This window comes from Choristoneura fumiferana, chromosome 23 (genome assembly GCF_025370935.1).
Source record: "Choristoneura fumiferana chromosome 23, NRCan_CFum_1, whole genome shotgun sequence".
NCBI lineage: Eukaryota > Metazoa > Arthropoda > Insecta > Lepidoptera > Tortricidae > Choristoneura > Choristoneura fumiferana.
The window spans coordinates 7,959,364-7,983,430 of NC_133494.1; the positions used below are offsets into that span (position 1 = coordinate 7,959,364).

The following is a 24,067-nucleotide window of genomic DNA, read 5'->3' on the forward strand; positions in this document are numbered from 1 at the left end:
GGAACTAACGTAGGTAATAGCTACTAGTTCGGCTTTCATTAGAAAGATAAAATAACTTATTATTGACTATAAAGTAATTTGCCTACTAATTAGTAGGAATATTATCAGTTACTTGTAAACTTCTAATGGTAAATTTGAATGTTACCTTTATTATATAGCATTTCCAGTTTGAGGTTGCGTTTTATTGACGTCTGTCATATAAATTAACTCGCAAAGTTAAAATTCATGTCGCGAAATAACTCAGTTTAAAGAACCTAGTCACGCTGCGGTAAGGAAAGCTTCGTAATAATCTTCTTACGCAATTATTCTCCGATGTAACCGCAGGAGCAAATATTTGCCCGACCGTTAAACAAAACAAACGATCATATCCATTTGAAATGAACATGAAAACGGCTAGGGAATCGCACAGTTAGGTGGCTTCGCAATTTTTTTCGATACTCGAATGGACATCCTTGTAACAAGAATACCTTGAAATAATTGAACGTGAGTTTTTAGTGCGTTGCGCTGCTTACGGTAGAGTTTTTACTCATCGGGGGTAAACGCAACGTTGGGTTTCATGTTTTATGCTTGTCGCTTTTCTAGCGGAAGAAACAGTTCAGCGGAGGCGGGTCAGAAACTGTTAAATGTATTTTTATTATATGTTACTGCTAAGGCTAGGTTCGAGCTAGCTAAAAACGGCAATGAAATGCCTTGCAAGAGATATATTTTGTTAAGGTGCTTATTAAATGAAGGTGCCGATAGATTTGGCACGTAGATATTTTTAAGCATTATCTGACACACACGTTTAATGTCAATGATGTATATTGCAGATATCAATCTTATAGTAGGTACGGGTACACTGTACATACAATTAATTTAAATATATAGTCAGTGATGTTTGAGAAAGTAATAGCCATGTAATTGCTTATAGTTAGGCAATCCTCAAATATTTTTAATCACAGGAGCCAAAGTAAAGAATTATTAGATGTCGTGAAAGTGAAATCATCACGACTCGTGCAGCCTTGACCGCGGTCAGATTCAGATTTACATCACCAGTGGTATCGAATGAACATTTGCATCCATTAAATACATTTCCATGTCTCTACTTTTACTTCGAACTTTCGTTCTCTGCATTTGCGATAGTTCGCGAAATACTACATCTACATTTCTCTCGGAAGTTAATTTAGAAAATTCAGTTGTAGTTTCGAAATATTACATGAATGGGATAGCTCTAGTTACACCTAATTGTTAGTTACTTCTAACCGTAGTGGTGAATGCATACACTGCAGTAAAGTTTTTATAATCTGAGTCTCGTCTATTTTAAGTTGTGATCTCACTTTATCAATAGCGGCTCATATTCTACCTCTCATGTCTACACTTATATAGGTAGGAATGTTCGTCACTTGCTAGTGGGAGAAATCGTTACAAGTAGCATATTTTATTGCCATCATTCAATTTGCAATTTTCATCGCTCGACTGAATTGTCTTAGCATTTTGCAATATCTTATCTAGAATTTCTCTCTTAATGTTTATCGACAGCTTTATTGCTACTCGCTTTTCTGTTTGTATAAAACTGCTTTTACTGGAGAAGCGAATGAGGTAAAGTGACGTTGCAAACAAATTTTAGCACGCTCACTATTTATGACTTTTTAGATTCCTCGAATATATTAAATAACGATAATACCAATAGCGCGATTTCCTATTTATTCCTACAAGGCGCTGCAGCAAAATATTTAAGAATGTTTCACACTCGTACTTAGGTTTCCTTTCACTGTATTATTCGATTATTGGTATTGTCATCAAGGATTATTTCGTACTTATTTCAGGATTGCATATTGCTTTGTGCTTATCTATTTGTACGATAAGTACCTACTTTGAATTTACCAAGCACATTAACATTTATTTCATTATGCCATAAACTGGAACGAGCCATCCTCATTGCAGAAACACTTTCGGTAAGAGTTTGAAGGTTTCGACCTTCGATACCCGGTCACTTAGTACCTTGATCCGGTTTAAAGTGGTCAAATCTAGTTCTCTCATTTATTATTCCAGTCTTAACCCCTTCAGATAAACTTCTGGATTTGCGCTACGTTAAGGAAGAGGAAATAACTGTTTATAGCTTGACGTCATCTTGTATGTCATATTGTTTCCAAATATATGTTGTGTCACTTCACGGAACCTTTATACATTTGTAAACATATTTTGTGTGTGCCCTTTGACGTCTTATTTCATGGATCTTGAATTTATTTCCAGTTGTTTAAATATTGATTCACACGGCATGCGTCGCGTGCCCACGTTTTTCTTTTAATCACACATTTTCATCCATATTTAAAACATTTTGCTTTATTTCATTATTAACCTACCTCACCTATGTGAACGTGATTCATTAACTGAAACTTATTTTTTGCTAACGGAATGGGGTTATTTCTGTATTTTTTGCCAGTATAGGTCAGTAACCGAAAATCCCTCCCGTCTAGGAGCCTGTCTAGCTTTTGCAATGTTATGTTATTGTTAAAAAGTTCCCCTGAGCTTTTGAATGCAGGTAATCTTGCGTCTTTTTCAATATAGTTGTCTCGCTCGCGCTCGTTAACCGTGCGTGCGCAGGAGTCGATTCTTGACTAGGGCAGTAAGCGGAGCGGCGCTGACGTGATTGGTCGCTGCGCGTGCGACGCCTCGCGTTGAATTTAAAATAGTCGTGATCGAGTTCTCTTTGAAAGAGACAAAGGCGCTGCGGTTTATGTCAAGTTTCATATTTGTGAAATAGTTTATGAACTGTGGTTTGTGCCGTGATTTATTTAATACAGTGTTAATGCTTGTAATGTTTTTTCACGGAAGTTGCAGCTGTCACAGCCTCGGATAAATTTCAAAGGATTTCAAGTGTTAATCTTGATATTGAAGTTTCCGGATTAAATTTTTGCTTTATGTTAGTTACAACAACCTTACAGTACCTTTTTTGATTTAAATGTTGATGCTCATAGCTCACAGATTATTGAATTTTAATGAAAATACATAGTTGATTTTTCTGGAGAACATGGAATGAAATGGGAATATACCTGCTTCGGGCTAAATCATTATGACAATGTATTGTTTAAAACATTATTATTATGATTTAAACAATCCGAAAGTCGTATTTTCGAAGGCTCTCTGCACTCCTCCAAGGTTATGCAGCCGTTCTCGTGCTAGCGTGCACTACTGAATGCTACATGCCGTGAAAGTATTTTTCGACGTTGTTTTCACGCTAAAAGATATTTTAGCATATTAATTCTCGTTTGAGCTTTCTATGCTTTGCTTGCATAGTTTCACATCGCGACATTTTTATCTCTAAAATCTCCTAAATATTTTACTTGACTTACAAGTTATTTCAATTGTAATTGTAACAAAAATGTTACTGTTGTTAATTTCTTCACCAGCTTTGCATTCGTTGACTGCATTGTTCTAAATGTAGTAGACCATAAATAAATGATGAACTGGTTTAATAATTAACGTTGCGGTACGAATCGGTTAATGAATCATGTCAAATTTCGAAACTTTATAAATACATACATAGTTCAGCCAAACATTTGCAGCACGTTTTTAGTTAATTATTCTTTTTGTTCACTTGCCAGGATTCCAATCTTCTTACCGGAAGCAATTCAAGTGCCTGCTTCATGTCAATGAAGTGAACAACTTTAACACTTCAGAAATTTGTTTTTTACCTTTAGTGGTGTGGCCTGCCTGGCCATCATTGAATTTTCTTATCTTCATCAATATATTTTACCTTGTCTAATCCTATTACCTGTGACTATAGATATAGCACTGTTTATGTTCGAAGATTACTGCCATGTCTCGTATACCAAATTAAGATTAGAAAGTCCGATGTTATCTGTTCGGTAAGCGAGTTGACTGGACAGTAAATCAGTAAATCTGACACAATGTGTGCAGTAATGGCACGTGGCGTGCGATGTGTTATTATGATTTTATCATAAATGTACCTGGACTATTAGTAGGACTATCAGAGCATACTATCAGTGTGTCTTTTCGTCGTAATTTACTGTCATAACTTTTAAAATGATGCTGGCAGATTTGAGGTAAAGGCAAACGAAACTAATGTAAACAATAAATCGCTGACGATATGACAAAGTAGTTTGTTTATTAATGTATACTAGAGAGATAGGAACTTAAATGTTTCATTCGTACCGATATAGAGATAAGACCTTTTATATTCAGAGCATGGGTGAAATAATAAGACTTTATGTTATTGTAGTGGAGAAAGGAATAGCATTGTCTTGGGATTAAATAATATACCGTTAAAGTTATAAATAAGCCCGAGTCTGTGCTGTTTGTGGTTGATGTATCATCTATTCAAACTTAGCCAGCAACAAAAAAGTCGGCATTTATAGACTTATTTTAGACTGTCTTATTTTGTTTATCATAATCATAAAACGATACTAGGTCTTTTACCTACTTAAATATTTCATTATTCAGTTAACACCCAAATAAAGGTATACCTAATAAAAACGGATTCATTGGGTGTGCTCATTAGATAAAGAAATTTGTTGATCATCAGCATAAAACATAATCATAAAAGTACGTTTATTATAAAATTGCCCATTAACTTCTGTAGGTTCAGTGTATGTTGGTATGTTACAAATATTTTTTGTTCCATTTATTAAATTTTTGCATATTACTCCAACTTCACAGATGTCTCATCAGTCCCTGGATGAGATTCCCACATCTTCACTGACCAGTCCGCTGAATATGTGGACCAATGAACTGGTTTCAACCCGCTATCGACAAGTATCTAGAAATCGTTTCCTATTAATTCGATCATGCGTACAATAATTGCTTCTTAAGCATTATAGTATAGTCTTACATATAGTTCAATATTTTCACAAATATTTAATCACGCTTAACTTTCTTCCGTACTTATCTGAATCAGTAGCCGCAATGAAAGTGTACTTGATGATAATAATAAATGCTGTAGCTTCTGTACGGATTGCTCACTCGTTTGGACTCCATTATCTAATGTAATGCGTAACGTGATTTCATTTGCATTCATCTGATGGACACCGAGCCCCACTTAACGCTTCCTTGTAGAATACGGTTTTGGGCCAAAGAACCGCTTGTGCAATACGTGCTTGCGTCCCGTGACGCGTCCGTTGTTGCAAAATTGAGCCTAGCTGATTTATGACAGGTTTTTTTGTTTAAATAAACTATTTCATCTTTATTTAAAATACCTTGTAGTCATTTTTTTTTTACTTGATCGTTATAATTTAGTAATTTGTACTGGGGTCAAGTAATCAAGCAGTTGTTTAACTTGCGTCACTGCGTGCTCTATATGTATCGGGTCACTTAACGAACTGTTCGATAGCTACATAGCTACGTGTTTGAATGTTCGAACATCATTGAATATTAACTCGTCGCTTAAGAAATAGAGGTCGTTCGTTTCTTTTTGTTGCGCGCCCAATCGTTTGTGTTGCGAGTGTTCATTGTTTCACAAATTAATATATTTACAGGTATTGAAAACAATGATGTTTAACCATTGCGTGTTTTGTAGATTTACTTCCCTCAGTTATAATGCAGCTGTAGCTTAGGCTAGAAATAATAGCTTCAGCATGCAATAGTAATTAAGTAAACATCTTTTTGATCTTTTATTATTTCCACCTATTGAAAAAAAAAACAGTAGCTATTTTAGGAGCCTACAACATAAATCATTATGATCAAATACTTAATAGATAGCTGAAATCATAATTATAATATAATAGCTATCTCTAATCCACGTTCATATCTGTAAAGGTTGTTGTAACATTAAGTAACGTTATATTTTAATTATCTAGATGCCGAATTAAGCTGTACCCAAGAACTTATCGATAGTAAAAAGTGACTGTGAATGTGGTAGTAGTTCAATGTGCCTTAATAATGTGAATCTAGAAAAAAAAAGATTTGTCCACTAACTAATTTAGGAAATTGCGTCCATCGAACGGGGTTATGAAATTACAATCATTGACGATGAACTATTTGGCCTTTCGAATGCCGTTGCAAAAAAAATACAAAGTGCGTGTTAGCGCTTCAATATGAAAATTAAACATTATCCAGGAAAAGTGGTCATGGAGGACCCGTGGCTTTCTATCAATGACCGAACGATGGACCTGGTTTACGCCGCAAACTGGGTCGGAGCGAGGAATCTCAGCGAATACAAGGAACATAGTAATTCTCCACCTAAGTCTCAGTTCAATTCTATATCAAGAAGCGAGTCGTGCAGAAATATAGGTCGCAGTAATGGCTCAAATGACAACAAAAGTTACTCACAAGATGAAGGATACTCATTTTCAAGCAATGTTCCTAATGATAATCTATCTCAATTAGCCAAATATCAACAAAACATAGAAGAAAAGGCTAGACTCAACAATAATCTCATTATGCAAAATAAATTGAAACACAGTTATAGCTTTAAAGATATGCCTAATGGTTACAGGCCGTCGACACTTAGGAGGGTAAAACGAAGAAACTTCACAGAATGGGATATCGAATCCTTTTCATCTAATTCGAAATCACCACCTATCCCACCACAGCGAAAAGACTCCCTGAAATATGCACATCGTCAGAGAAAAGTTGATAAGAAGCATCCACTACCTGATCCGGGGCCGGTACCCCCAGATCCTTCTTCAGAATCCTATTATGACTATTATTCAAGAGTAAGCCAGCAAGACAATAATACGGACAGCCAAAAACAGATATTACAAAAAGATGCAAGTAATGATACAAATCTCAACGGAAACAACTATAGCTTTGGAAATGATACGATGTATCAATTAATAAACTCAATGGCTACATTGAACTTGAAGCCAATGAAATCCAGAAATGGCAAAAAGCACATTGACGAAGAGTCAGAATCGGCAGATTTGGGTTTATACATGCGACCTATTAATGACTCACTATCTCCAAGCAATAAACTTCCTGAGTACATTCCGCCAATAACGAGCGAACGAAACGGACGCATCGAAGATGCTAAACCTAGCTTTCGTTCTAAATCATTAAGAGTTAAAAGCGAAGGGAGAGCACCTCTTCGAGCTTACCTTGACGTTGTCCCATCTGACAGCGAGCTCGCCAATGATGTCACTATTACTCAACCGAAGCGAAATATATCTCCAAGCGAACAACTGATGATGATGCAGTACAAAATGTATACCGAAAACCAAAATCCTTCTATTGCGGCTTCCCCTGTTTTAAATGGATTCCATTCAATCGACACAGTGACAGAAAGTGATAATCGGACTACAAACGGTGTGATGAAACAAATTAAGAACGAAAAATATGGCAAATTATATAATACAGTGAGAGTGAAGAGTGACAATAGGTACGATAGATATAATGACATTTTGCCAATACTGCTCCCGAAAGAACGTTCAGTGGAACCACGTGTTCTAAATGGTAATGGTGCTTACCCGAGAAGTGCTAAAAGTTCATCTAGTGGTTCGGATTCGGACTTTTCCATACCCAGGCCTAAGTTAATTGTGCCAGTTCATACATACGGACTGCGAAAAAGGAGGACTGGAAATCTTTGTCAGCGTGATAGCAATGCCACAGAGGCATCGCTGGATGCTGGTATAGTGCTTGATGTTACCCGGTTGGAAGAAGATACTATCGATCAATTGCCTGAGACACATCTACCGTCAAATGGAAACTCAGGTAATAATAATCTTACTTACTAATCGGGTACAGTGATTCAAAGTGGGTCTTGGCCTCCAACACTAGACTATGTTATGCTTTACAATCTTGAGCCAGCTCTTGCCAGTTTATGACCCCAAGATCCAAAATAATAATCGTGAAATATATTTCGTTAACACATTAGCTTTCTTTCGTTCGGTTCTGTGATTAATCTGTTGAATACTGATCTTAAAATAACATCTTATCAATTGTTATCAACAGATTTCTGATCTTGTGTGTAGGTAGACTGATGTTGGTTGATCGATGTAAATGTTCACAAGGTTACAACGTGTGTATATATATAATAGGCACTTATGTTGTATTAAACACTGTATTTTGCCGTTGTTTGTCAAGTATTTATGATAAAGGATCGTCACTTAATATGGCATCGTAGCCTGTATACTACTTTATACTTAAGTTCATCGTAATGACATAAAAGAGGTATTGATAGATAGTTTCCGCAGACGCTTTGAAAAAAACTACATTACCTAATCAATAAATAGGTTTCTTCTTTTGGCTTTTTACAATTTGCTTGGTGCTAATAAAACCCAATTACCTATCCGATTATTTTATTCCTTCCTTGAAATAAGTATAAAGTTCATCACATTCACTAATTTATGAAAAGGTCTTAAAAAAAATGTACAAGCCTGCACCTATTTATCACTTTGTCTTAAAACGATGCGCATGCGCAGGCGGCATTCAAGCTTATGGCATATGGCATTCCTTTATTTTTATCTTTTACGATTTCAAATTAATTTTTATAACGTTTTATTCGTTAAAATATCTCGGCGCAAAATGCACGTTTCGTATGAACTTTTAACCCGCAGTACTAAACGCTTAAGTAAGTTGCCTTGAAACACTTTCGAGATTGAAGTCATTACGTCGCGTCCGTCGTAGTTACTACATATAATATAAATAATTTTATCAATCATTAAATAGTCCCCAACATTTTGTAAAATAAAAGCAACTAAGAATTTCCGACACGTGACATTCATTTTGGTACTTGTTACGCACAGCAAAAAGGCAATCAGAAACCGTAATAGATTCTTGTGATGAAATTATTATCATCATCCTCAATTATCTTTTACGATTTAAAATATGCACTCTGAGAAAGCAGTATAACATTCCTTTCATTAACTCACTGCTAATTTTCACCATGGACATGCTATTGATATCTCTTTGTTTAGTAAGAAAAGGTGTAAAAGTCACTCAGTTGCGTGCTTCAAGAGTAGCTCTTGACATTTGAATAGTTTCGTATGATGCGGGCTGTGAAACTAGAATCACCTATTTTCCCAGTATTTTATGAAGAGAAACCGAAATCAATAACAATTATCTTTCTCTTTACTCACCTTTGAGTACGATGTTAGCAATTTTACTTCTTTTTTAAGTTGAACAGTCCTTCTGACTAGACTAGACCCTTTTACTCTTGAATGCGTCAAAGGATCCACCTGAAATCGATATTAAATAGTTAGGTGTGCTAACGCTTGGAGCAGTGAAAAAATCAAACTTCTAAGACCATGGAATCAAAAGATGCAGTTAAAAGAGGTGTTTCCATACAAATTTTAAATCCGGGGAATCAAAAATATTTTCAGTTGTCCTAGAAACTTATATTTGATATGAAATGAAGGTAACTCGTATAGCACAACCAATAAGATAAGTAACTCTGAAAATCAAATTTTTCGTGTCTATCTATATAAATAATTCAATAATCAATCTGAAATGGCTCAGCTAGCACTGGATATTCATAGATACTAGATACCTACAAATTTATACGGAGTCGGAACTCTTGGTACGTGAGTCAGACTCACATTTGGCCGGTTTTTAGGGTTCCGTACCCAAAATGGTAAAAACCCTTATAGTTTCGCCATGTCTGTCTGTCTGTCTGTCAGTTCGCGGCTTTGCTCAGGGACTATCAATGCTAGAAAGCTGTAATTTAGTACGAATATATATGTAAACTATGCCGACAAAATGGTACAATATAAAAAAATCAAAAATTTTTTTTTAGATTACCTCCCATAGACGTAAACTGGGGGTGATTTTTTTTCTTATCCAACCTGTAGCGTGGGGTATCGTTGGATAGGTCTTTTAAAACCATTAGAGGGTTGCTACAACGATTTTTCGATTTAGTGATTTGTTTGTAAAATATTCAACTTTAAAGTGCAAATTTTCATTAAAATCGAGCGTAAAATCTAAACCGGTGGGTGGAAAAATTCGAAAAACCTAAACTTGGAATATTCCGTACAAAATACGAAATCCTTAGAAAAATATTACTTAATTTTTTCGTAATGGCTACAGAACGCTCTCGGCCGGTTTTCTATTATTTTGATCTAATGAAGTGCTGCGCAATGGCTTTTGTTTTAAATGTATTTTAAATTAACGCGTCATTAAATTCAGGATTCGAGCCGGACTACGCTTAACCAACCAACGATAATACAAACATCCATATATAAATATTTTTACAGTTATTATTATATTCCTATTTATAGCTTTTCAAGCACAGTACTGTTAAAACATACAATAGACAATAGCGAACGTGTCAAAGGACAATGACACCATATAAACAATCCGGATATATCCCCGTTCCGTTCTGTCATTAGATGTGCACATGCGTTATATTTATGTAGAAGGATCATTCTACGAAGATGTACAGGAAAAATCTGAAAATAAACATGAATTCTGCATGGGTTTTACTAATACTCACTAAAACGATTTAAACATAGGTGATAAAAGTTGATTCGTCACCTATGTGACGGAGTTAGAAGGTCGTATAAAGGAAAACAGTATTTCACTAGTCACCACAGATTGTGGGATACTATGAATTGAAAGAGGTGCGCAATGGTGAGCAGTGATTTGATCACTAGTTCCTGGGCTTTATCCTTGGTAGGTGATACTCGTATTAATATTATTAGGTACTTGTTGTTATCAAATATCGTAGTAAAGAAAAACATCCTGAAGAAATTCTGCACGATTTTTTGCATAGAGATGCCGTGCTTGTTGTGCTATGAGACCTATTGTCTTTAAAAAAATACTAGGACATAAAATAAGATTACGACGTTCGTAACTGAGTTGATTACTCTGTTTCAATAAAACCCAATCAACAAACAAACAGTGGGCGTATTGTCTAACGCTCTCATCACGATCTCTTGTCATTTTATCCTCATCTCATACTATGTGACAGAAAGAAGTGGTGAAAACGGTGATTCAGAGTGTATTAGACAATAAGGGCTCTGGATATAAAACGAGTTAGTGTTCTCGAACGACAGATATGTCCCGCCAGTCCCATACAATTGGGTTCCCTATGACGGGCACCAGAGCAGAGGTAGACCTAGGAGGCGATGATGGCGGGACGATTTGGACCGTTTCCAGCCACACTGGCAAGATTTGGCCAAAAGTAGAGACGAGTGGAAGCAAAAAGGGGAGGCTTTTGCGATGGGACACTACAAGCTAAGTAAAAAAGAAGTGTTCTCGTAACGATAAAATTTCCTCGTCACAGACCCCTTTAAAGCATTCAAAGTCACAGTCAGATTTTTCTCACGCTTCTCTATTTGTTTCCACTGTTATCACTTTCAGCCGCTGACAAATCAATCGGTCTTTGGCATAAACAACGATTAGGTACAGATTGTCGCGACATTTGTACACGCTTATAATGCAAGTGGATTATTACATGCTACACACTCGCTGCTTTAATGGTTTTGACTTCTGGTAAATATGTTACTTATCGGTATTTGTAACTATTAACTCTTTCGTACGCTATTGCTTTGTTGTTTTTTGCTAAAGATTCTTATAGAATCCATTAGTATTTTTATATTGATAGTACAAGTTATTGATTTTATAAGTTCGTTGTGTTATTTCTTAAATATAGATTATGCCTTATCATTTACGTTCACCGCCATGAGTCACACAGGCTTGGCGACCATAAGAAACTTTTGTATAACCTTGAATTTCGTATTCGATATGCTGGCATATTAAAGTGATTTAGTTTTTTTTTATAAAATGTTACAAATACGTTGCTTTGTATATATTTCAAAAAGGTCTCATTAATAACCATGGTTATGCTGGTAAATGTACTAAACGATGATATTAAATGACTGAGACATATAAACATTTATTTACACATATTTGATACACAAAAACATTTATTACAAGGAAAAATCGAATAGTATAAATTGGGACCACCTCAGCAAAATCTAAAATTAATCTACCAGTCTCCGTTTGTGCCATCAAACGCATGTATTTTTGCAGCATGAACTAGTCTAATGAATGCATTTGGATCTCTTCACTAAAGCAAAACACATATTTGGTGAAACTACCGCACGATTACGTCAAATCAGATCCGGTCATTAATCCGTCTGAATGATCATGCAATTTACAGTTTTTAATGTAGCTGGAAAAACCAGACCTAGACAAGTTCACTTATTTACGCAACATTTTTACCTCTCATTACACTGCCAACAAGATTTACCATGTCCTAGATAGAAACGACGGATCACACTGAGAGTTACGTCAAACATTTTTTTTTCATTTCTGCAGATTGGTTAGATATAAACTGTATTGGTAATTTGGTATCTACGGACCCTAAGTGAATCTTAAACTCATATGAAAAAATGTTTTTTTACAATACTCTCTTCACCTACCGTATCAACGTTACTGATCACAATTAAAATACAGTAACATAACAGTAGCTAGCGCATAATTATTTTAAAGAAAAAGTAAATTTCGTTCGTTTTTATCTACTTTATTGATACAATTACGTTTTGAAGACATATTTTATTTCTAAGACTAATTAAAGTGGGTATAATCGTCCTTCTTTTCCGCCAGTTGTCTCGTCTCGTTAATCTGAAAATGATTAATAATAATATCAAATAGAAATACGTATTTTAGAGGAATTCCTTTTAACGTTAGTTGTGAATCTTTCTCTCCATGTCTAGGTTCATCAGCATCACAACAATAATGATTAAATTTCTCATGTTTTTTTCCAGAGGGCCGAGTGGAAGTATCCCGAGAAAACAAGTACCTCAGTACCATGGCTCCTGGCAAAGTGTTTGGCGAGTTGGCCATCCTGTACAACTGTAAGAGGACTGCCACTATTAAGGCAGCAACAGACTGCCGACTGTGGGCCATCGAACGGCAATGCTTCCAAACTATTATGATGAGGACCGGCCTTATCCGCCAGGCTGAATACACTGACTTCCTGAAGAGGTACATTAATATTATCAATTTAAGAAAATATTTCTAATTATTATTATTTTTTTCATTATGAGAAGGAGGAAAATGAGCAAGAGGGTCATCTGATGGGAAATTAACACCACCGCCTATGAGTACCAACTACTTAAGGAGTGTCACTGATTCGTCGCTGGTATTATTTCAAACGCTTTTCGCCATCCTACGGAAACTAGGTAGGTATGCAATTTTCTGGATCAAAAAGTATTGCATGTCCTTCCCAAGGTCTCAAACTCACTCCATACCAAAATGTATCTAAATCATTCCAGTTTAAGTTTGAAGAAGTAACAGATAGACGGTTATTTCGTAGTCCGGTTTTTTAACTACTTAACTAGATAGTCGAGTAGTCAAAGAAGCGGACTACAAACCTTGAGGTCCCGGGTTTGATCCTTGGGCAGATATTATGTTTGAAGGGATACCTGCAGGGATCTCTGCCAGTTAACCTTTGAGTGGTAGAGGAGCATTTTATCTATTTTTACTTCGCCTTTAGTCCTTAGTCGTTACCTGATCGCTTTTTAAAAGTCTGTTAAATAGTTATCACCGTAAGGCACATTTCCGGCATAAAAAATGTATGAATATTAATAAAAAGTTAATAATCGTTAAAACAGGTATGTGATAAAAATATAAACAGTCCCATCCGCAAGTAATCAGGGTGACCCAGAATAATCAAATGACGTTAGTGATAAAAGTTTTGTTGAACCTAACTTTTGATATGTTTTCGGAAGAACTGACGGTATCTTAACCGATGCATTACCTATTTATAAAACTGATATGCCGACTAAAATGCTTTTACACCATTGAGAACAGAATTACTACACACATTTCCGCAAATTGCAACAAAATAGGTTTTAATGGAACTTAAGTGTCGGTTGATGCTTTATTGCGAAATATCATTGTTTTGCTCAAGATTGATCACGTTTAAACGCAACTATGTTTTATCTTCAAATCATTTAATGTTTGTAACAAACTCTGAAGAAAACATCTTTATCTGGAACGGCTATTTCGGTTTTCGTTCCTAATGGGACACGTTGTTTGTAGCAACGAGGCCAGTAACCTCGGCCTGTCTTGACTTTATTCAACATTTTGTTTTGCCGTTTGTACTCGTAATGTATGAGGAATCTTAAAACAATATATGCATTCTCCATTTAAAACCAACTGTAACTTATGAAGGTAACATTACTTACTTTGAGACATTTATTTCTAGTTAGGTAATATTACTGCAATAACACCTGTACATTTCCAAGCAACAAAGGTTAATAATGTTATCTTTAATTGCTCGTACAAAATCTCACACACACTAGATGTCGTAAATATGTAGCGATAACGAAACAAGACTAATGTAAAGGCAAACAAATGTTCATAAATCAAGATCTTATTTAGCAACAGAGCAAAGAAGGGTTCGAGAACGTCTAGGGGACAATACCGATGACAAAAGAAAGGATAATGACCTCCAGCAAGATACTTATGCAAATGGCTGAACTGCACTGGCCCACTCCTCTGCTTTCGTCGACCCGGGACATTTGCATTCACGAATACGTACTGCACAATCTATTGTGCATAATATTCGTGGTTAATGGGTAGTTGGTATTACAAACGCAAATGTTAAAGGCACGCTTCTTTAGAACGATGACTAGTCTACTAGACGTGCACAAAATACTTATGCGTTTGTTCGTGAATTCACGAAACTGTTTTGCGGTACTACTGTCACTATCTCAAAGTGTTACTAAAATTAGCAGTGATTAACGCACAGAGGCTACTGGAGCCATTTTTACCTCTAAAATGAAAACTTCCGTTTCCATTAAACTTACCTCTACCAAACGAAGTACGAGTAGATAAGTGCCGTATTTTCTATGTCGGACGTTATTTTTTCTAAATTATAGCTTGAATAGCTAACAGGAACCTGTTCAACTGCCTTTAGCGAAGCGACGTACTTGCATTTATTTAACACTTTATGTAATTGTAGACAACCTGGCACATTGTCCAAGGGTATCGTGCGCAAGTATGTTAATGTCAGCAGCTTACTGTGAATCCTTATTCGAGTTTCGTGTTCGCCCTTTATGGGCATCCATCTTCTAAGAAGACATTACTATAACCAAGATTAATGACTCTATAGCCGTTTGTGTTGTGTTACTGGCTACTCTTTAATTACTGGCACTTGATGCCACTGACACTGAGACGCTGCGAAGAGTGCATGTCTCGTAAGTACTAGAGATGATATTCTAAGAGGATTATTAACTGACGAGAATTCCAGCAGTTGAATCGATGCTTGTCCGGAGATCAGAATCTTAAAGGAGGATTACTTAAGGGTAACATTATTAAGGAGTTCCTAATTAATACGAGATCGAATTATAAAAAAAACGCTCAGCAAATAAATATACATAGGTAATAACTTGGATAAGAAAATTTTTGAAGAAAATAATTGAAGGTTAATTCACCACCTATTTATAAGGTGATAGACTGGTGGCAGCAATAAAAAACTAGACCGCCGACACACAATCCTACCTATTGAGCGGAGCAGAAGTAAAACAAAGGAATTGTGTATACATGAAACTAGTGTCACCGAGTTACCCAAGCTATTTGCGACACGCCAGCACGTTCTCGCTCCATGACATTCAGAATCCTTTCACTGCATCGACGTCCTATAATAATACTTGTTATTCAATCACTCTTAAATTGATTCAAACATTTAATGGCGTACACACGATGCTATATTTCATTGACCCACGGTGAATAATATGGATTGTAGAACGATACAGATGATAAATTCATACGGGGGAGAAGTTGTAAAAGTGTCTAGCTTTAAGCGGTAAATAACGGTCCCAAATCTTTCCGAATTGACTAGAGTAGCAAAAGTGAAATAATTTTGTAAATGTTATCCTGAAGTAGCTGATATCAGAAAACGTGGACGGTGATTTATTTTTCGTAATCTGTTAAAAACATTATTGAGTTATTATACTCAGTATATCGTTATAAAGCATCCTTTAAAATTTACCCCCTTGTTACTGTAGCGCCGTCTATATTTATAAAGATTCAAATAGACTACGACACGACACTTTACACGGTACACTCAGTGTATACACACATGACACTTGCAAACACAAGACACACAGTAATACTTTGTGTATACACTTAATGTACCGTGTAAAGTGTCGTAGTATATACACAGCTTAACACTTTTTGAGCGGATACTTTTGCATACACAGGTTTTGTGCTCCTTCCTTCTTCATTTCATTGCAAATAATCATCGCAAATTTTGTGATTTCTAAATATCATTTTGACTTATGAAACGTGTTTTTTAGTGCGGAATAAACAATGAGTTGCAGTTTAGCTAAATGTCAGCATTTCATTTTTTTTTAAACAGGAACTAAAAATCTCAATCTAATTTTGGTCGTGATTTTAATTTCCAATAAGATCAAGTATTTTACACGCTTTTAAATTAAGTTCTTACCTTAATTGTGCATTACTTTTAGCAATATATGTATGTAAGTTTATTTGATTTATTGAGTAATATTGTGAATCTTAAAACCATTGCGTGGATGTGTCTATATTTTATCATGATGATCATGGTCAAATGTGTTTTCCTCAATGCACCTAGGACGTAAATAACTATAAGTAGTACACGTCTTTTAGTCCCCGACATACTTTACATACAAATATTTACTTAGTTGCTTGAGTTAATAATGTCATTATTATGTACTACAGGGCTTGTGCTTCTAGTTTTGTAATTATATTTTAACGACTACCTATAGTATAGTCCGAAAAAGATTCTCAAGAACACAAATACTCGTACATTCTGTAAACTAACTAAAAATGCATGTAACGTTATGTAAGGCCGCGCGCTGTGATTTAAAACAGATACAAATAACACTGTGTCTAATAAAAAAAATGATAATCATGAAGTTGCAATCGGTTTTATGTGTTAACTCAAACCAGATTTAGACCAGTCTGTTAGCGCTCACTTTCAATAAAAACGAGTAACATTTATTATCATCCGACATTTACCTGTTTCGACAACTTTTCAAGAACATCACGTTAGGATCGTTTTCTTAATTATTGCAATGACTTAAATGGCAAATTAATTTTAATACTGACGCTTGTTGGTTCGTATGTAAACATTGTAAAAACCGCTGCAATTCATACCTACCATTGCGTTATAATTATGATTAGCTAATAGTGTTATAAATATATAACAATAAGATTAATGTAAATAAATTGTTAGCGGAGATGGAAGAGACGAAAGTTTAACTGTTCGTAAACTAACGATAATTTGATTGCATGAAACATTTTATAATTACTTGAATAACTAAAAACAACAACGTCTATTTCGTAATACGTATTTTTTTGTTCGTTACTGTGGCACTTTCTACTCGGAAGGCGTAAAGCCCGTATCGGGGTTCTTTACTTTATATTGTGAAACGGTTTTAAATCCCACATTCACAAAAATGCCTCTTTACTTTATGAATCATGCTAATGTTATTTAATTTAATGTTATTTGTATAACTCTACATTACGGTGCTCACTCGCGTTTTTTCCGTCGGCGTTGGTTAATAAAAATAATTCAGTTGTGCTTGTAATGCAGCCAATCAGTGCCGTAATTATTAAGTATGTATACTTAAACATAGACGATAAGAAATCAATCAGCACTCACTGAAACCTCGGCACTCGCGATCGACTTGCACTTGACCGGTTTTTGATGATGTAATGTTGGTCCAGTTTCTGATCTCTTTTTGTTTGTCTTTCGACAGCGTTCCGATCTTCAAGAATTTACCCGAAGACACGCTTATTAAGATTTCCGACGTGCTAGAAGAGACGCATTACCAAAATGGTGATTACATCGTCAGACAAGGTGCTCGCGGGGACACGTTCTTCATCATTTCCAAAGGACAGGTAAATATTAATAAATTCCTTAAATCGAGTGTAACTTAACTGCATCGATCATTCCGAAGTCTAAGAAGCCAACAGAAATATTTATTCTATTGACTGTGTCTGTCTAGTCAGACGAGACAGACAGGTCACAGCACTGGAAATTAGTTTTATAAGAGCCTTGTTATGTGTTTTTCATGAGTCATATAGTCAACATGAATCATTTGTTATCTATTTATGAATATGAAGAGTTTAAAAGTGTGTTTCTATAATTAGTGTCACGACACCTTTTATCAGATTATCTTCGTCATTGTACATAATGTCATCGATCGTAAATTTGTCATTTCATTGAATATGAGATTTTTAGGTGATAATTTATTTGGATGACATCGTACTCTCGTACGTGTGAAGATGTTCTCCAAATACGAAAGTCAACGGTTTCACTTTCGTTCCGTGGTTCAAACTTTCGAGAGACCGGCTGTGTCTCACGACGTGACTTCTTCAACCACGCCTCTATGTTTTGTAAACACATTCGTAACCTTCGCGTGCATTATTTATTTTCAATATCTTATAATCAAGTCAATCACGAAATTACTCTTTCACAATAGTAAAGTAATTACATTTTGATAGGTTTTATTATGCTTTAATCGATTTGATTTTAGTTATTATTGTACAAAGACGCATTGTGAGCATTAATCTAATATTTTCAAACTATAAAATCTTTTCTTCATGCCATAAACTGGCAACAAGTTCCGTGCTTGACGACGTCTACGTCCTTATGATTCTTAATTCGAACTTGATTAATTATCTCATTCTTAGGAATTTTGATTTGAATAGAAACGCTGGCTTTCTTTTCTATTTCTGACCACAATGTTGTTACAACACTCGACCATGTCGGTCCTGAATGCATTGATGGATGCGGATTGGCGGAGTGACTAAGATATTTAAACTGCACATTGTGGTTCTTTACACGTTTTAAAGGCCAGAAAGTCAAGCTATTGTGCCTACAAGGTCAGTATTCTGAGGCGAGAGGCTACGCGAACAATTTTGAGGCCAGTTTTTTTTTTAGCCCATGTGGGAACTTATCGGATTTACTGTTTGTAATAAATATATCGCAAGTGAATTTTGACTGTTTGGATAGTATACTATCAAAGCTAATTAACTAGTTACAGATAGCTAGTTAGTTATCGAAGATGTTGTAAAACAATTTAAAGTTACATCATTGAACGATCTATGCATGTGTACATATAGCCCATATGTTAATGCGATCGCGGCGTGTAGTTTAACAGATGTTATGATTCGTGTGAGATAGTTTAGAGTGGCGTGTGGTCCTTTGTTTAATCAGCTGGCTTATGTTACGTCTGGTACGGAATTTTATAAGAATTCTTTGTAACATATGTTACTGGTCACCTACCGTTTAATATTAGGTAGGTGTATTTATGTAGCACAGATATAATGAAAATAATATACTATATCATATGATTCCATATTAATATTACATAGGTATCTCTGTGATTGTGTACCTAGTCCATTTTGAAAATAATGGCATCACAGTCGATATTGAATTTAATCTGGTGAAGAAAATGGGTACAATAGAAAATGGGTACAATACTTTAAATCGTGAGAATAAATCTGCAAGTACAAAGCACGTTTCCTCATTCATTTATTCAACTTAAGATACTTGACCTTGTGTTCTTTCAAGGGTGTAAAATCGTCATGTGCTTAGATTAAATTCTACAAAGTTACAAAGAATTTGAATTGAATCGGAGTTCTTACAAAGCGTGTTCAAATCATTTTACTTCACCGATTAGTCTCAGATGAACTGGTCAGGGGAAAGTATAACCTCAACCACAATAACTTCTAATTAACGCTTGACAAATTGGCCACTATTACTCTTTACAATATTTGCTCGAAGAAAGTGGATGAGTTTACTAATCCATAACGAGAGTGACCGTTTGCGGTTTTTTTGAAATGGTCGGATTTACGTAAAATAAACTCGTTACTTCAAGCATAGTTATCTCATCCGTTTCCGCTGTTATCTCACCGAATCTACTGGTGAGCCTTTTTTATTTTTATCAAGTTACTCGCAAGTTGCTTTAGTTTAGAGCTTGCTTTGGAGATCACTTTTACCGCTATTATTGGACTATGATTTACGACATCGACATTATGTTTATTATCATACAAATCAAAAACTCAATGTTTTAGACTATTGCGGTCATTACTAATTTTAATCATTTTTTTATTTTTTTTAATCAATGTACACGGAACAAAACCTGAATTTCAATCATAAAATCAAAAACTGTAAAACATGTTTTAAAAAACTACTTTTCTCCTTGTAAATATTACGTGCTATTTTTATCTTGTGATACCCTTTTGTATAAGAATAAAAAGGTGGCTAGCTCTCTATCAAGTAGGAATGTCGAAAAATCTCTCATTAGTTTGTACTTCGATGATACTAACGGAATAATTATGTCTGTCGAATTCTCCAGCTCCAGTGGTTCAGACTGCGCGTTGTATGACTCTTAAGATATAAGTGTCAGTTATTATTGTTAGAGCATAAATAACGGGTCACTTAGTATGGAACCTTCCTCTGTCACTAAAGTTTACGTTGTGTTAGAATGATTCAAATACTTAGGTACAGTAAACAATTTTAGGAATAAACAAACAAAATCATTCAATATCGTGTATTGTCTGGTGGATTCGTCAACAATAGTTGTTTATAAATAAACATATGTTTTGTGTTGCTCTCTTTAATAGACCTGTTCAGTGTTCAGCTACCTAGTTCAATAATGATTCATTAACAAACTACTTTGGGCTGGTTGTCCGGTTAGAACAACTATCATTAAAGGTTTTTTTTTTATATTTCAGGTCAAAGTCACCCAGAAACTGCCTAACAATGACGAGAAATTCATCAGAACCCTTACCAAGGGTGACTTCTTTGGTGAAAAGGCGCTACAAGGGTATGTTTTTATATTTGTACATGTTGTACATCTGCAACTAAGATTTTTTTTTATTTAAGTATACCGCATATGACTTTTACAATACTTATACTTACACTGAACTAGCTGAAATATGTAATTTATAGTTCCTGGTCAGTGGACTGTCATCAGACATAATACCTCCATTGCTGAATACTGACGTATAACAAATTAATTTCACAAGCTTAACAGTTGTACTTTTTTTTCCAGTGACGATTTACGAACTGCGAACATCATCTGTGACACTCCGGAGGGCACGACGTGCTTGGTCATAGACCGAGAAACCTTCAACCAGCTTATATCAGCACTCGACGAGATACGTACCAAGTATAAGGACGAAGGCGAAAGCAGAGCTAGGTAAGAATTAAATAGTGTTTTTAACAGTGTTCTCTAAGACAAAATAATTCATTAAAACACCACGAAATTAATATGATTTATACCAACTATTGGACAGATATACGAGAATAAGCATATGTAAGTGTTGAACAAAAGTAGAAAGAGAATCCTTAACAGCTGATTTTATAATTATTAAATACGAGTTCTCCGTTTCAAGTTCATCGTTTAAACCGAAGCTAGGCTGGGTTGTTATGGATAACAATAGATGTCATTTGAATGTAGCTGGCTGCTACCATTGTATTCCTTATCTTTTATTTTTCACCAAAACAATGGATATTTTGGGTAGTAAGTAATGTAACAACCGCCGTGATTTCACTGTCTGTAATTCGTTCTGTTTCTATTTCGCTGCAAACAATCGGGAGGATGTCACTTGCTTGGTAAGTTTTCATAATAAAGTTATTGGCAAAGTAAAAGTGTTTCGTTCTTAAAGAACTAATGGATGTCAATATAGTAACGAAGAAATTTTTAATTATACGGGTGAAGCAAATCTATAGCTGGTTATTAACTTTCCTCTTAAGCTCAGAAAACACATGTCTTAACAAGCGGCATTGAGCCAGAATAATTGCGATTCCCGCGTTTTTGTGGGCTTGTGAAGTACAAAGTATGGAACACAATACACCTTCGTCGTCTTAATGAAGTATTGCCGTGTCAAAAATAATGGAAATGAAATTGAGAATTAACAAACGTTAATTATTCAACAAAGTAGTGTTTCAAGTAATGCTGATAGAGTTGCAGCATATTTTGAGAATACAATGCTCTGTCTCTGTAGCGCAAATTTTGTTATAGAGGCTATGATTAGATTTTTTAATGATTCATGATTAATTACATTAGACATATTTTTAACGGGATTTAGACTGCTAACATAATTGACCAGTATCATGATACTAGTAGATGCCGCGATATATATCGGAAACTGTAGTCTACATCCTATAGAAGATAACCACTGCAATTAATCGTTTTTTTTCTTGCGTCATCTTAATTAAGATTATAAAAGTGTTATACTTAGTTCAAAAAAATGACAAAAACATATAAAACATTGGTTCCTCTTCTAATTCGTTCACTTCTATATTTTCAGACTTAATGAGGAATTTGCCAACTTACGTCTCTCAGATCTTCGCATCATAGCGACTCTCGGTATTGGTGGCTTCGGGCGAGTGGAATTGGTACAGATTCAAGGAGACCCGAGCAGATCCTTCGCTCTGAAGCAAATGAAGAAGGCCCAGATCGTTGAGACGAGACAACAGCAACACATCATGTCAGAGAAAGAGATCATGTCCGAAATGAATTGCGAATTTATTGTGAAACTGTATAAGACGTTCAAAGATCGAAAATACTTGTATATGCTGATGGAAACTTGCCTTGGAGGAGAGCTATGGACTATATTAAGAGATAAAGGTTGGTTTGATTGTTAAAATTCCTGTTTTGATAGTAATATATCGCCAGATATTTTTTGCGATATCTACTTATCACAGGTTATGTATATTTCAATTAGTCATTGTATAATTAGGGTTTCGTAGGTACCTCAAAAGGACAAAAGTCCCTTATAATAGGATTTCGCTCTCCACTTGTCTGTCAACTGAAGTACCAATACAGCTCATACCAATTTCTAAAAGCCCTACCTCCCTAAAAATACGAGCACAAGTTATTATTTCGAAACCGTCCTTTAATGGAAGTGAAAAGTCATGCATTATTGAAGTATTACTTTTATCCACTCATATATACCATTGTGACCTTTTTAAGGTCTTCCTTAACGGGTGCATTGCATCACATTCCAAATGTGTATCTATTGTTAATTTTGTTATCTTCTCTATTTCAGGTCAATTTGACGACGCCACAACTAGGTTCTACACAGCGTGTGTGGTGGAAGCTTTCCACTATTTACACTCTAGAAATATCATATACAGGTATAGTGTAACTACATGTTTAATAAAAACATATTTTCAAAATGTCAGAAAATTCTAACAAATAATAATAAATCAATGTCGAACAAAAGATCAAACGTTTTTACCTAATTTATGTGTTACTAGTGTTTACCCGCGGCTTCACACACGTAAATCATTAGGTCCAGCATCTGAATTGAAAATCCGGGATAGATAAAATTCCCGTGGGAATTTCCGAAAATTAAATCGTTGTTTCCATTGACGTTACATTAAAAACATTCATGGTCAAATTTCATGACTAAGCCCAGCGGTTGTTGTTTCGAGATTTTATCCATATCCCGTGGGAACATCAGGATAAAAAGTAGGCTATGTTTTGATACAGATGTCCAGCTATCTATATACCTAATTTCATGACTCTAAGCTTAACGGTTGTTATTTAGAAATTGTATCCCTATCCCCTGGGAATATCGGGGTAAAAAGCATCCTATGTTTTAATTCTGGTTACAAACTAACTTTTAGCCAAATTTCATCCAAATCCGTCCAGCCGTTTCAGCGTGAAGGAGTAACAAACATACTCACTCTCGCACAAACCAACTCACTCACTCACTCACTCACAAACTTTCACATTTATAATATAAGTAGGATACGAATAGGTATTTGCTATTTTCGTCTTGTGTTGGTGCATGTATATCTACGTCTAAGCGAATAATTATTTTGCGTCATTTACTGGCACTTGAGGTATCCCATCTTAGGCCTCTCTCTAGGTTGGCAACGCATCTGCAATCTCCTGGTGTTGGGCGGTGGTGGTGGTGGTCTCTTAGCATCAGAAGAACCACTTGCTCGTTTACCATCCAGTCGAATAAAAAAAAACTAATGTTGAACTCTGGTTGTGTTTACAGTCACATTCATCCATCATTCATCAATTGATGATAATGGTCGCATAGAAGTCGAATGTAGTCTCTCTCTCTTCTGAAGAAAAAAAACATCAGGGGACCTAATTAAGGTGTCATTAGCTACAAAATAAATGCAATAGAAAAACAATTAATTTTGACTCGTATTAAATTT

General features: G+C 35.3%; 1 protein-coding gene across 7 annotated transcripts in view; it reads left to right on the forward strand.

Annotated features, from left to right (window-relative positions):
* for (cGMP-dependent protein kinase for) overlaps positions 1 to 24,067 on the forward strand; it is a 100,929-nt gene that overhangs the window by 73,661 nt on the left and 3,201 nt on the right. For 6 of the 7 annotated variants that reach the window (XM_074105691.1, XM_074105692.1, XM_074105694.1 and 3 more), the window contains 6 exons: positions 12,645 to 12,864; positions 17,631 to 17,772; positions 20,617 to 20,708; positions 20,937 to 21,083; positions 22,198 to 22,517; positions 22,939 to 23,026. In XM_074105691.1, coding sequence (XP_073961792.1) covers positions 12,645 to 12,864; positions 17,631 to 17,772; positions 20,617 to 20,708; positions 20,937 to 21,083; positions 22,198 to 22,517; positions 22,939 to 23,026 — 1,009 coding nt within the window. Of the gene's footprint in view, positions 1 to 2,616; positions 2,757 to 5,795; positions 7,648 to 12,644; positions 12,865 to 17,630; positions 17,773 to 20,616; positions 20,709 to 20,936; positions 21,084 to 22,197; positions 22,518 to 22,938; positions 23,027 to 24,067 lie in introns of those variants that run through there. The other variant, XM_074105690.1, reaches the window with a different exon arrangement.